Source organism: Dictyostelium purpureum, assembly GCF_000190715.1.
Source record: "Dictyostelium purpureum unplaced genomic scaffold DICPUscaffold_227, whole genome shotgun sequence".
NCBI lineage: Eukaryota > Evosea > Eumycetozoa > Dictyosteliales > Dictyosteliaceae > Dictyostelium > Dictyostelium purpureum.
In genome coordinates, this window is record NW_003519563.1 from 16,971 (window position 1) to 32,500 (window position 15,530).

Consider the following 15,530-nt stretch of genomic DNA (forward strand, 5'->3'; position numbering starts at 1 on the left):
AAAAAAATTTTAATTATTTTTATTTACAATTTTAAACTACTATATATTTCTTTAGAATCTGATTTGCTAAATTAACATTACCCCTCGTTTTATAAATCAACGATAGATTAAAAGCAGCTTCGCATTTTAGTGATTGATCTTTATCCTCTTCATCATCTTTGCCATTTGAATCTAAAACTTTATTATAAAAGCTAATGGCCATATTATAAATACCCAATTGGTGAAAAGCTCTTGCTATGTTATAATCTGTTTCTTGACCTTCACCTCTTAAGCTAAAATTAAATAAATAATTAGTAAATATAGATTTAAAGAAAAAACAAAAAAATAAACATACTTTGCATATTTAAAAATAAAAGAATAAGCTATAATTGTCATTTTATGTCTATTTGCTTGTTTTCTACCCATTACTTGAGATAAAATTAAAACACCAATTAATAAATTAATTAATGGATCGTCTGGAGAAATTCTATAGGCTTTGATATATTCGAATAATGCACCTCGAACATTATCGGTTTGTTTATTTTGATTACCAATCATTACTAATACAGGTAAGCTATTTGGATACTTTTCATAAATCTTTGCAAGGAATCTATTTTGAACTGTCGATCTGCCACCATAACTAAATTTTAATAAAATAAAAAAAAGAATTAATATTTTAAATAATCAATATAGATAATATATTATATTATACTTACTTTACAATAATTTTATTAAATAAATTCCAAACTTTGTTATCATAGGGTTTTTTCGAACAAACATATTTTACATATTTAAATGCAAGGTAATAATTTTTATCATTGAATGAAACACCCACAGCAATGAATTTTAGTTGATGAGTGAAAAGAGAATTTTCAAACTTTATATTTCTTAAGGCATATCTTAGATATTGACTAGCTTCCTGGTGTCTATTTAAATGTGATAATACTTTTGAAGTTTCAACAAGAAGACTAAAGTAATCTTCCTCATCCAATAGCTCCGCGAATGGGCTATTTGAGCTATTTGAATCTGCTCTTCTTCCTCTCTTGATTGAACGCCTTCTTTTTCTGTATAAACCAACTGAAATCTTTCTTCGTAAATAACATTTGTCATTTGATCCATGAAGTAATGCTGTTGCTATACCTAAAAATTGTGAGTATTTTGATAAATTTAGAAAAGCTTCAGCATGTCTAAAAGTAATTTTAACCTCATTTGGTGTAATTTTTTCCCTTTTTGATTCCAATTCTTTTAAAGTTGTCGCAAAGATTTCTTTTTCTGTTTGTTCATTTTTATCAGAGAACGAAGATGATTGGTTTAAGATTTGTAAAGCTTTTTCTTCATCACCCATTTCTTTGTAAATTTCACTCATTGCAATAGTTGTATTTACATTATCTGGTACTTGTTTATTTGCTTTTGAAAGGTATTCGATAGCAGCAGGAAGATTCTTTAGATATCTATAACATTCAGCAATTTTAACCCAGGTTGAAGCTTGGTCGTATATAGTATCTTTTAAACGTAAAAATGTTTGCAATGCTTCACTATATCTTCCCAATTGATAAAGTGATTCACCCATATCTGAAAATAAGTCACATACTTGTTGAGGGTCAATTGGTAAAAAACGTGAGTTCAATAGACGTGTACCTCTTTCTGTGCCACCTTCTGTTCCAATTGAAAAGTAAGCGACAATAACATTGGACAACATATCCACTGGAACATTATTTTCTGAACCAAACTTTACAGAGATTTTATTATAAGTTAAAATTGTATCGGTGAAGTTTCTTATTTTGTTGTAGAATTCCATCAATAAATTTACAGTATCTAAGGACACATATTCTAAAGGATTCTCTGGCAATAATTGTTCCTTAACCATTGGTTGAATTACCTCTACAGCATCATGATACTGGCCCAAATATGAATATACTTTAGCCAACTCTTCTAGAATTTGAGGGTTTTTTGGATCCATACTAACTAATTTGAGAAGACCTGGAATTGCTCTTTTGTAATCCTTCTTATTAATTAAAAGTTCACATCTTTCCCAGAGAGAATCTATATCACTTGAATCACACCTAAAGGCACGAGTAAAGCAATATAGAGCTGTGTCCAAGTTACCTAATGCCTTTGCTCTATGACCTGTGCTTACCCATAACTCGTTGTTATTACCTTCAATCTGTGCACCATAAATAAAAAAAGACAAGGCTTCTTTTGGATTACCTGTAATTTCTCTAATTTTACCTAAAATATTATATGGAAGTGATAGACGTGGAACCATTCTGATAACCTCTGCATAATGTGAAGTTGCTTCATTCCATTTTCCTCTTGTGTAAAAGTCATTAGCTTTAGTCAAAATTTCTCTAGCTTGTTTTGGTATTCTGAACTCTTTTTCTTTTTTTTTTTTTTTTTTTGGTTTTGTTGTTGTTGTTGTTGTTGTTTGGGTAGAGGTGGTTCCATCAGCATTGACTTCTTCGCTATTTCTTTTTTCTTCTTCTTCATTGTCAGTATCCATTTGATAGTCTTCCTCTTCACTCTCAAGGTCTTTCTTTTTTGATTTAGTTTTCTTTTTTTTGACAATATCAGTAAAATTTGATATATCAAATTGATCTTTAATATTTACAAACTTTTTATTTGATAACATTGATTGTTTTTTAGGTGTATCTGGTTTTTTTGGAGTTGTTGGGAATGCAATATTTACACTTTTCTTTTGAGTTTTTGATTTTTTGGATTCACCCTTTTCATCGTCACTCTCTTCAAAATCGCTGCTAGCTGTTTCGTATTCGCTATCATCGTCATCGTCATCATACCCTTCGCTACTGTCATAGTCTTCATCCTCTTCTAAATTATTATTAATATCATCTGCATTGAAATCTAATAGGTTTGGTAATGTTAGCCCCAAATCTGCAAAATCAGTTTCCATTTCATCTTCTAGAAATGAATCCATTTTTGAAACTTTATTATTATTATTATTTAGCTATACAATATTAATATTGTTTTATATATTATTTGTAAAAAAAGATAAAATATTATGTTTTATAGGTTTGAAATGAAATGAAAAAAAATAAATTAAATTTTTAAAAATTTTTTTTTTTTTTTATTTTTTTTATTTTTTTTATTTTTATTTTTTTTATTTTTGGAAATTTTATTATAAAATTTGTTAATTACCATTTTAATAAATTTGATTAGTTTAATTTGAATTTAGATTCACCAATTTCCATCATTAAAATTGTATTTGGGTTGATATTCCATTGACTACTTTTTATTAAATCATTTATAAAGAATTGATATTTTTCATCCACTTTTTCTTGTGAGATTTTAAAGATTTCTTCGCTTGATTTAGTTGGATTATTTAAAATTTCATTTCTAATTATATGGGAGTGGAAAAATGATTTTATGTAAATTAAATTTTGGTTATATTGGTCATTATAGTTATTAGATTGTTGACCTTCTAAATAGTAGACTGAGATTTGTTGTTCTTTTTGATTTTTTTTATCTAAAACTATAAAATATTCATTATTATTATTTGATTTACTAAAATTAATTGAATTTAATATTTCTTGAGGATTATTTAAAAACTCTTTATCATCACTTGATAAACCTAATTTAATATGTGGTTCTTTATTGTATTTTGAATCAAAAATGAATCTTAAATATAAAATAAAATTAGTAAAATTAATTATTATTTTTTTCTATTATTATTATTATTATCACACTTACTCTTCATTATTATTTACAATTTTTGAATTTAAAATTTCGGAATTTAATAACCAATTGTCAATTATAATGGATAATCTTTGTTTGTTTAATGATTTAAGATTAATGGATTTTACAGCTTTGTAACCTAAAAACATGTGAACGAATGATAACGAAAATACTATTGATATGCCCGAGAATGTACTACCTGATAATAACAATCCAAAAGTTGAACCAATACCCATACCCATCAAATATGCAGCCATACTCTGTGATTGATATTTAGCAGTAATATCACCAATATTGTCTTTAATTGAAAAACTTTTATTTAAACTTGCTCTTGTTGATCCATAAATCAAACCAGCAAGACCTTTTGATAAATTTGAAATAGATGCTAATGGTAAAAAATATCCTTGAATAAATGGTGTGCACATTTCCAACTATAATTAAATAAATAAAAATAAATAATTTAATATCAACTATAATAGTGTACACTTTAATAGTATTAAAAATATGGCACTATATTTAAATACTTACCAAAACACCTAAATTATGTAAGATATCGCCTCTAAATTTATATTTTTTTAAATCGAAATCTAAAAGTGTACTAAATTTATTTGCAAAAAATACTAGGGCGAATGCTCCTAAACCATCTTTTAATACCCATGAAATGGCTGCTGCAAAAGGTAATGCTGATGCTACACTCATACCTACTACTGTGGTTAATAGTGCATGGGTGCTAAGAACATATGTTACTGAACCAACTACATTTTGACAAAATAACCATTTATAATAGTGAATGTAATCGGGTGATACAGAGTTTGGATATCCTTTTGGTAAAAAATAGCTTTTAGCTTTATTTATAATACTAATACTATTGGCATTAATTAATGTTGTTGATGTTGATTCTGATGGTTTGATTAATGTAATTTGATTAATATTATTATTGTTATTATTAATTAAATATTGACTTTTAATTTCCCCATTTTTAAATTCGATTATCTTTTGATTTTTATCAGTGTTATTATTTATAGTTGAAAAATATTTAAATTTAGATAACTGTAATGATGATTGGAATAATGCTGTTGATTTTAATAACTTAATATTATTTTGGTTAACTTTATTTAATAATGTTATCATATTATTATTTTTAAATTAAAAAACTGAAAATAAAAAATGATTATTTTTACATAAAAAAAAAAAAAAATAAATTAAAAAAAAAAAATATAAATTAAAAAAAAAAAAAAAAAATAAAGATATTTTTATCAAAAAACAACATATGATGTTCATTGCTATTTTTTTCGCATTGACTCACTATGAACCAATTCTCAAAATATTTGAAAAAAAAAAATTTTATTATTTATTTAATTGTATTTATTTTTTAAAACAAATGAATCGTGAACTAAAAATCTATTATTGGTAACAAATTCAAATATAAGGTTGGTTTGGTTTGCATATAATCTTGTGTGACCAAAATCGACAGCTCTAAATATTGACCATTCTGGTTGATCTTGATGTCCAAATCCACCACTATTATCGGAAGAGTACCATGGATTTTCCCAAGTGTTACCAGCCATTCCTATAACAACATGTACTGTACCTTCATTATCATCGTCAGCACAGGTAAAATTTGATATGATACCACATGTACGTTCATATGTATGTAAATGGGCCCAAAGTGCCAAATTAACATCATATTCTTTAAAAAGAGGTTCTATTATTTCTTGAATCTTTGCAATTACACCGGAATCATCACTTTGAACACATGAGGTATACATTGGTCTATGTCCTGAAAATACTAACCATGGGGTCTTCTTTCTATCTATATTCTTTAAGTCATTTACTATCCATTCATATTGTTGTGATCCTTCTAAAAAGTCGTGTTCTGCTGACATTACTGTGAAATGAATTGGGCCATTATTGTATGAGTACCATAGATTTCGGGAGGTATCATCACCATTCATATGAAAACGTTTGTTATAGGGAACACCACATTCACCTCCTGAATCGGTTCCATAGTTTGACCATGATGGTAGAAATTCTTGACCTAGATAGTCATATTCATGATTACCAATTGAAACCATATATGGAACCTTTGATATAATTGGCTCCATTGAATCGAAATAGTAATCCCATATAAATGATACTCCCACTGCATATGAAATATCACCAATATGATGTATATTCCAAAAGGGTGGCAACGAGGGTGAAAGATTACCTCTTGATTTTGGTGAGCCCTTATAGTTACTAAAAAATGTTGATTTTTCGTATGGTGTATTAATTGTATTTAAAATTGATGCGATGGTTTGAGTTGCTGGTTTTTGTGCTAAAATTAAAGGTGAAAATATATTAAAGGGAAAATTGGTACCCAAATCCCCAAATGCCACTACAAAAGCTTCAGAATCTGATATATCATTATAAGATGGAGTTATAAAAGACTGTATTAAACTCCAACCATCATTATCACTACCAAATGAATAATAATAAACGGTATTTGGTAACAGATTCACCATTACTGTATTGTGAATGTAACCTGGGTTCTTAAAATAGTCTGTTGAATTTGCTGGATATGAACACATATCCATTATTGAATATGTTGAAGAGGTACCTTTGGCTTTTTCATATGTTTTTAAGTTTGAATCTATACCATACATTACTATTGGTGTATCATCTGTTCCACTAACCCACATTAATCTCATTTCACTTGAATTTTTGGTTATTGAAAGGTATGATTTACCTGGTTGGTTTGGGTTTTGAAAGCCTATAGGATTTGAAGTTGCAAATATATTTAATGAAATATTTGGGAAAATATTTAATATTGGTTCTGATGATTCTGAAGTTGGTACCCACAATCTAAATATATAATCTTCTCTAACATTTAACAATGGTAGTTTTAAATTACCATAACCCTCTTTCCAAGCTTAAAATGAATAAGTATTTTTTTTTTTTTTTTATATTAAATATTTTTTTTTAAATTTAAATTTAAATACTTTTAGATTGTGATAATTTAAGATAACCATTTGGGAAAAGAATTGAAGTATTTGAGGGTGAATAAATGGCAACTATATCATATGGAGTAGGACTTTTAATGCCACTCCATGAAATAGTAATTTCATCATTTGAATTTTTAATTGTTGTTGGGGAAATATCGACAAATGTTCCTTTTGAGAAAACTATAAAATATAAGACAAATAGTATTATTACAGAGTATTTCATTTTAATGAACAAAAATAAAATAAAAAAATATATAAAGGGTGTGTTAAATAAAAAAAATAAAAATTAAATTAAATAAAAAATTTATAATTAAATTTCAAAAAAATAGAAAAATTAAAAAAATTTTGTAAAACACAAGAAAAAAATCTCAACATATTTTACCCCCCTAAATCTTTTTTGTTTTTTTTTTTGTTTTTTTTTTTTGTTTTTTTTTTTTTTTAAATGAAAAAATTTTTAATTTCTAAAGCCATCAGTATTTTTATTTTTTAAATCAAGTATGAGTTTAAAAAAAAAGAATCGAATGCCATATAAGAAAATGAAAAATCATTAAGGCCATTGAAAGTGTAGATAAAATGACACAATTTTATATTTGAAAGAAAAATATTGTTAATCAAACACTAAACTGTAAGAAATGTACTTTTTGTTTCCTCGTCTATCCAAGTAGAATGATCCTTTCTGGTTATTAGCTTGACAACCTTCAAAATTGGGGGTGGAGTAGAATGAAACAATATGTTGTACAATAATCTGTTCTATATTTATACCTTTATTGATATTTATATCATACTTCTTTAATAATAAAATTACAATAACATAAATATAAACATATATTTTAAAATATATCAATCTTTTGTTATTTTTTTTTTAGTTTTTTTTTAAAAAAAAAACATCTAGGTGGGGGTAAATCTTTTAATTGTAAACTCACCAATAATTTATCTTTAAACAATAATAAAGGAAGAACAGTTTATAATATTAAAATTATTAATAAAATAATAATTAAAAAACATTTCAAAAATTTATTTTTTATTTTTTATCTATTTTGAATTTAAAATATTTTATTTATATTTTTTTTTTTAATATCTTAATAATTAAAGACCTATTCTTTTATAGTTAATTTTAAATAGATTTATTTCTACGAATAAATAACGGTTTGAAATTTTATTTTAATTATTTTTTTTTGGGGTGTGATCATTTAAACAATTATTTTAATGAAGATAAAAGAAAAAATAAAATCCAAATGGAATTTAGTTTTTGAAAAAAAAAAGATTAATTTTTTTTTTTTTTTTTACATTTTTTTTTATTTTTATGTGGTTGGTTCAAAACATTTTTTTTTTATTTTTTTTTTTTTTGATCTGCATGTTTTGAACCATCCACACAATAAAAAAATTTAAAATAAAGAAAAGAAACAAATAATGGTGTTTATTTTATATTTATATTGGCAGATTTTATTATAAAACGATTAATTTTTTTAAAAAATGGAGAATATTCATTTTAAAATGAATACTCTAACGAAGTGGGAAAGTTAAGATAACGATAATTAATAAATATTAGAGTTCTAAATTAAAGATAATCTTATGTCGTTCAATAATTATTGTTTAATTAAACATAAGCACAGGTATAAATATATATCATCTTTATAATAAAAAAAGCGAGTGATAATTAAAAAAATAAATAATTAAATGGGCAGAAAAGAAAAAATTATGATGTTTGTTCTGTTAGAATTATAACATCTAGATTTAGAAAATTTTTATCTTTAATTTATAAAAAAGATAGAACAGTTTAAAATTCAAAATATTTTTTTTTATTTTTTATTTTATTTCAATCTTTTTTAATTTTGTATTTTAAATAATTTCAATTATTTCTTTAAAATATCAAATAAAATTGTTTATTTATTATAAATGTCATCAAAATATGTTGTTCAAAATGGTGATGTTGCAGCTATTGGTATTGGATTTAGAGCACCAAGTGGTAGTTTAACAAAATCGATTTCAAATACAAATCAACTATGGGATAGCTTGGTTAATGGTTTCGATGGTATCGTAGAAACATCTGAAAGATGGTCTGATAACTATAGTATCACTGGTGATATCGTTTGCAAATATGCAGGTCTTATTCCACTTGAAGAATGGAAGTCTTTTGATCCAATTTTCTTTGGCATCAATCCAAGTGATGAACATGTCAATACAATCGATCCTCAACAAAGATTATTGTTAAAATGTACATGGGAAGCATTGGAAGATAGCGGTATTGATCCATCCACATTACGAGGCTCAAATACAAGTACATTTATTGGTTCATCAACTGTAGAATACGATTCTGCCAATAAATCACATTTTGAAACCCAAACAAACATTTTTGGTGCATCAATTCATTCAATAGCAAATAGAATATCATATTGCTTTGATTTTCGTGGAGAATCTATGACAATCGATACTGCATGTAGTTCATCCTTAAATGCAATACATCTTGGTTGCAAATCTATCAAATACGGCCAATCTGATGTAGTATCTATTGTTGGTGGTGTTAGTTTAATACTTGGTATGTATTTCAGACTAATATTTTATAAAAATTTTCATTAAACTAATATTTTAATTTATTTTTTTTATCAGACCCAAACATATCAAAATCATTAACCCATTTATCAATGTTAAGTCCCACTGGAAAATGCCATACATTCTCATCGGATGCTGATGGATATGTGCGTTCAGGGTGTGTTGGTGTGGTAGTATTGAAGAGTTTAGAACAAGCAATCAAAGATGGTAATAACATTTATTGTGTCATCAAAGGTTCAAGTTCAAATGTAGATGGCAACTATGATAAATCAAACTTTTATTCACCATCAAAATCATCACAATATGAAAATATTAAATCTGCAATCAAATCTACCAATGGTCAAATCAATGCATCTGATATTGATTATTTCGAATGTCATGGTACTGGTACACCAACTGGAGATCCAATAGAACTAGAAGGTATTTCAAGAGTATTTAAAGATACAAACAAACAAGTTTTAATTGGCTCCATTAAATCAAATATCGGTCATGGTGAAGCATCATCAGGTGTAATGGCATTCATCAAATGTTGTGTAATGTATAAAAACCAATCATTTGTTCAAAATATCAACTTTAAATCGCCAAATCCTGATATCAAATTTGAAGAATGGAATTTAAAAGTTGTAACTGAACCAACACCATTTAATAACAATAGTAAAAATACTGTAATTGCTATTAATAACTTTGGTGTTACTGGTATGTATAATAGTTTGTTAAATTAAATTAAAATAATTTTAAATGAATATATTAATAATAATTTTAATATAGGGTCAAATTGCTGTGTTATTTTATCTGAATATTGTATAAAAAAAAGTCAAAACTTAAAAATTATAAATAAAAAGTATTTAATACCATTCTCATCAAACTCATCAATATCACTTGACAAATACAAACAAATTATTATGGATAAATCAGACAAATTAGATTTTAATGAATTTGTAAATAATCAAATCAAATATAAATCAACATCACTCGTTCAAAGATCAGTTATTATTGCAAGTGATTGGGAAGAATTTAAAGATTCAAAAAATGAAATAAAATCATCCAACACAAACACCCTTTCAAATATTGCAGTTAATAGAAACAATCCATTTACAGTATTTATATTATGTGGCCAAGGATCACAATATAATAGAATGGCATTAGAACTATATGAAAATGAAACAATATTCAAACAATGGGTTGATAAATTTGACAGTGAACTATTCAAATACTATGGGCACTCTGTTTTAGAAAAGTTAAGATCTATTGATGATAAAGATATGAAATCAGTACACGCTCATACAATTGCACAGCCATCAAACATTATGATTCAAGTATCATTATTTGAACTATATAAACACTGGGGTATCAAAGCAGATTTAATCGTTGGTCATTCTCTTGGTGAAATATCAGCATCGTATTGCTCTGGTATGATTGACTTTGAAACATTATGTTATTTAGTATACCACAGATCAATTGCTCAAAATAAAACAACTGGTACTGGTAGAATGCTATCTGTAAATATAAGTGCCGAAGAATATATTTCAAATTACTCATCAAAATACCCAACAGTCGACATTGCTTGCTACAACTCACCATCATCAATTGTAATATCTGGTAAAGAGCATTTACTAAATGAAATTGTAGATGATTTAAAATCAAAAGATATATTTTGTGCTATGCTAGGAACATTATCATCACTCCACACATCTTGCCAATTAGTTATTAAAGATGAAATATGCTCAATGAACATTGAATCAAAACAATCAACAACACCTATATTTTCAACAGTCACAACCAACTTATTTAACCACGAAACAACACCATTCAATTCAGAATATGTATTTGAAAATATTTTACAACCGGTAAGATTCACTCAAACCATTTCAAACATATTCAAATATATTGAAGAAAATAACTTTGGAAACGAAGTAACATTTATCGAAGTTGCACCACATCCAACACTATCATTCTATTTAAATCAAATGAAATCAACACAATCACCATATTTCAATAATGGAGAAAAAATAACCATTCATTCACCACTTCATAAAAAGAGAAATGATTATGATGAATTTTTAAAATCAATTTCAACACTTTATGTAAACCACTCATTTAATATTAATTTTAAATCACAAATAGATAACAACCAAGGGATTTCGGTCAATTTCTTACCATTATATCAATGGGATGATAAAATTTATTTTAAAAATAATTCAACATATGAAAAGATCAAAAAAGAAGGACCTTCAATTCAACATCTTGGTAATAAAAATGAATTACCAAATATATCGTATCAAACATTCATTAATACTAAAAAACAACCATTCCAATGGCTAAAAGGACATCAAGTAAAAAATAAATACTACTTCCCAGGGTGTGGATATATCACTAATTTATTCAACATCTACCCAAATCAAGATATTACAATCAGTTCAATCGAATTTAAAACACCATTAATATTACAAGATGATGTCAATCAATGTCTACAAACAACCATTAATACACTTTCAAAAAATTAATTCAATGTCAGATCACACTTTAAAGATATAAATACAAATCAATGGGTATTGTGTTCCGCTGGTAACTTTAGTTTATTCAAACATGGTAACGAAATAAACAGAATCGATATTGAAGAAATAAGAAATAGTTGCAACTTTACCAAACTATCAAAATCAGAGCTATATGATTCAATTAAAATCAAAACCGGATTAACATACAAAGGTTTATTCCAAGGTGTCAAAGAATGCTATGTAGGTGATAACTGTTCTCTATCGATTGTATCATTAAATGAAATTCAAAATCAAAATGAATTCAATCATTTACTCAACAACGATACAATGAAATCATTCTTTAATACTGCAATACTAGATACATGTTTACATGGAATGCTTGGTTTTATCAAACATCAATGCCAAATCGTATTAGATAAAATCGAAGGATTAAAATACTACGCTTCAAACATTCCATCACCAAACAATCAAGAACATTCTGAAATATATGTATATTCTGAAATGAAATCAAGAATCAATGTATACTCATACTCTGGATCCATTAATATAATGTTAAATGATGGGACATTATTAATTGAAATTACAAATGTTATTTGTACATCACTTACACCAATCATTGACAATACCATAATTATCCCACCACCATCCAATGAAATCTATCTACCAATTCAACAATCAAAAGACTCTATCATTAATAAACCACAATCATTCAAACACTTGTGTCAATTAGAAGAATTGGGGGTAGATGAAATTTATCTACATAAAGAAACAAATGAACATTTATTAACATCATTTTACTATCATATTAATCAAAGACGTCCTACTATCAACAAAGAAACATTATCAACAATAGATTATATTCAATTCAAACAACTCTACTATAACGATGAAGTAAATGAAAATTATTTTTTCTTTATTTTCGATATTTTAAAAAAATATAATAGTTTAGGTATCAATAAACAATTGAATGAATTCCCTGACGGCCATAATGATAAACATATTAAGCTTTTAAAAAAAACAACCACAGTTATGGCAAAACAAATATTCCCATTAAAAAATGACGATCCAAACATTGACACCCCTCAATCATTATTTGAAGATAGATTTATAGATCATTTTTATCAAAAATCAAATATACTTAGACCAATAAACAATTTATTAAGTGATATTGTTTCAGAATCAATTAAACCAATTATTAATGAACCAATAGTATTCAGAATCTTAGAATTTGGAGGAGGTGTAGGCTCATTATCAGTTTCGGTATTAAATAAAATCAACAAACTATTAAATGATAATCCTACATCAAATATCGATATAGAATACACATGGAGCGATATTTCAGCATCATTTTTTTCAAACATTAAAGAAAAACTTTCAAAAATCAAAGGTGTCAATATAATCTATCTTCCTCTGGATTTAGACAAGTCATTAAAAAATCAAGATTTAAAAGCATCATACTATGATATGGTTGTAATGTCATTTGTATTACATGTCGTAAAACAACTTAGATTCAGTTTAAATGAAATCCATAATATTTTAACACCAAATGGCCAAATTATATTTATTGAACCACCATTCAAATCATTGTTTACTGATTCAGTATTCGGTGTATTCCCACAATGGTGGCCATCACCAGAAGATATTGACATCAGAAAAGATAGAAGCTGTATGAAACAAGAAAGCTGGTACAAATTACTAAACGAATTTAAATATAAAGATACAACAATATCTGGAAATGATAATACACCCTTTTTAATTCAAACAAGAAAATCAAATATAAACGAAATGTTATTATCAAATATTGAATCATTGAAGCAATTAACATCACACGATAATATTATATTATTTGGAAATAGTAGAGATGGTGCGAAAATCAACAAATCATTCAAATCAAATCAACTTTTAAGTTCAAAAATAATACAAATCGATAACTTTAATGAACTTAATAACTGGATTATTAAATCAATCGATTCCATGAGACAAAGTAAAACATTAATAGTCTTTATGAAAGCAATCGATCCATTAGTTATCAATAATTTTAAAGAAACAACATTCGAATACATTCAAATTAATCAAATGTTACTTCAACATGAAATTGAAAACTTTTTTAAACACGTTTTAATACTATTAAATTCAACATCAAACAACTATTTATCATCATCAATCAATGGAGCAGCAAGATATTTCGCAGAATTCCCACAATTAGATCTTTATTCATTAGATTTCGATAATATTTCGATTCAAAATGAAAATATACTATCGCTTATCGATATATTAATAAATCCAACAACAAATATTCAAAGAGAATTCACAATTAAAAACAACACAGTATATTATGAAAGATACAAAAAGCAAACTAAAATTAAACAATCATATATTTCAAATTCATTCGAAACAAATAAAGATAACTTAATGATTCAACTTGATCCTAATTTAGAATATGTATTAAAAACTAAAAAACAAGAATTAAAACCAAACGAAATCGAAATCGAAGTTAAAGGTACCGGTATCAACTATAAAGACTATCTTATGTATATTGGTCAAGTATCAAATAGTGTTGATCTCAAATATGGCAAAGAGGAAGAAGTTGAAAATGGAGTATATCAAATACCAAATATTGGAAATGACTTCAGTGGTGTTATTACTCGTTGTGGAAACGATGTAAAGAAATTAAAACTTGGTGATGAAGTATTTGGGGTTGTTTCAAAAACTAGTGGATCACATATTATAATGGATTATAGATATGTTTATTTTAAACCATTAAATATCTCACATATTCAAGCAGCATCTATTCCATCAGTTTATACTACCTCATTACACAGTATATTTTATACAGGCAATTTACAAACAGATCAAACCATTCTAATTCATTCAGCATCGGGTGGGGTCGGTCTTTCATCATTGGAACTATTAAAGTGTAAACAGCACAAAGGTTATATATTTTTAACAGTCGGCTCAAAAGAAAAAGAAGAATATTTGATGAATAAATATGGCTCTTTTATTACTGGTATCTATTCATCAAGAAATAAAAACTATGTTCATCAAATTAAAAACAAATTAAAGCAATTACAATGTGACAAAGATCATCAAGGTGTAGATTTAATACTAAACACACTATCATCATAATATATGGATTCAAATTTCCAATGTTTAAATAGCCATGGTAGAATTGTAGATCTTTCAATTACACATTTAACACCAAACGACTATATTACAAACAATCACTTTAAATACAACTATGGATATAACAATATAGAACTTGTTGATTTTTCAGGACCATTGTTTAAAAATTTATTAAAAAAATTATTCAAAATGTTCAATTCAGATAAACTAGAACTAATACCTATTCAAATGATCAATTTAAAGATGCAATCGAATATATTAATGAAAGACAACATATTGGTAAAATCGTTGTAAATCATGATATAGATATGTTATCAAGAGTTTTTAATGAACAAAAACAAAGTGATTCTATTATTATGAAAAACAGTTATGATATATCAAGATTAGACATCGGTAAAAACATTTTAGTAACAGGTCAAACAGGTATTATATTAGAAATAATGAAATGGTTAGTTAAATATACAAACAAATCAATTGATAATATTATAATTTTATCAAAATCACCATTAAAATGGGAATTAGAACTTTTAATCAATCAAACTAAACATCAAAAAGATAATACAATTAATTTCCACTTTAATCAAATCGATATCGAAGATAATAATAAAGTTCATAATGTATTAAACAATCTAGAATCAAACTCAAACATTACTAATATTGATACAGTTATACACTTTGCATTTGTAACTGATATAAGTGATGTTCAAGA

At 26.1% G+C, this 15,530-nt stretch overlaps 4 protein-coding genes across 4 annotated transcripts in view; 1 reads left to right on the top strand and 3 right to left on the bottom strand.

Annotated features, from left to right (window-relative positions):
• Positions 1 to 31: 31 nt before the first annotated feature.
• Positions 32 to 2,911, bottom strand: DICPUDRAFT_155061 (uncharacterized protein; the record flags this gene model as incomplete). Its single annotated transcript, XM_003290499.1, has 3 exons — positions 32 to 272; positions 335 to 619; positions 696 to 2,911. 3 exons carry the CDS (start codon positions 2,909 to 2,911, stop codon positions 32 to 34), a joined length of 2,742 nt encoding a protein of 913 aa, XP_003290547.1.
• A 238-nt stretch (positions 2,912 to 3,149) lies between these two features.
• DICPUDRAFT_155062 (uncharacterized protein) lies at positions 3,150 to 4,800 on the bottom strand (the record flags this gene model as incomplete). Its single annotated transcript, XM_003290500.1, has 3 exons — positions 3,150 to 3,612; positions 3,685 to 4,100; positions 4,198 to 4,800. The coding sequence occupies 3 exons, from the start codon at positions 4,798 to 4,800 to the stop codon at positions 3,150 to 3,152; spliced, it is 1,482 nt and encodes a 493-aa protein (XP_003290548.1).
• A 224-nt stretch (positions 4,801 to 5,024) lies between these two features.
• On the bottom strand, positions 5,025 to 6,876 carry DICPUDRAFT_155063 (uncharacterized protein; the record flags this gene model as incomplete). Its single annotated transcript, XM_003290501.1, has 2 exons — positions 5,025 to 6,580; positions 6,651 to 6,876. 2 exons carry the CDS (start codon positions 6,874 to 6,876, stop codon positions 5,025 to 5,027), a joined length of 1,782 nt encoding a protein of 593 aa, XP_003290549.1.
• Positions 6,877 to 8,549: 1,673 nt separating this feature from the next.
• Positions 8,550 to 15,530, top strand: part of DICPUDRAFT_88993 (uncharacterized protein) — a gene marked incomplete at both ends in the record, with an annotated part of 10,968 nt that continues 3,987 nt past the window's right edge. The window contains 7 exons of the mRNA XM_003290489.1: positions 8,550 to 9,189; positions 9,261 to 9,899; positions 9,972 to 11,669; positions 11,733 to 14,789; positions 14,874 to 15,111; positions 15,141 to 15,438; positions 15,488 to 15,504. Coding sequence (XP_003290537.1) covers positions 8,550 to 9,189; positions 9,261 to 9,899; positions 9,972 to 11,669; positions 11,733 to 14,789; positions 14,874 to 15,111; positions 15,141 to 15,438; positions 15,488 to 15,504 — 6,587 coding nt within the window. The remainder of the gene's footprint in view (positions 9,190 to 9,260; positions 9,900 to 9,971; positions 11,670 to 11,732; positions 14,790 to 14,873; positions 15,112 to 15,140; positions 15,439 to 15,487; positions 15,505 to 15,530) is intronic.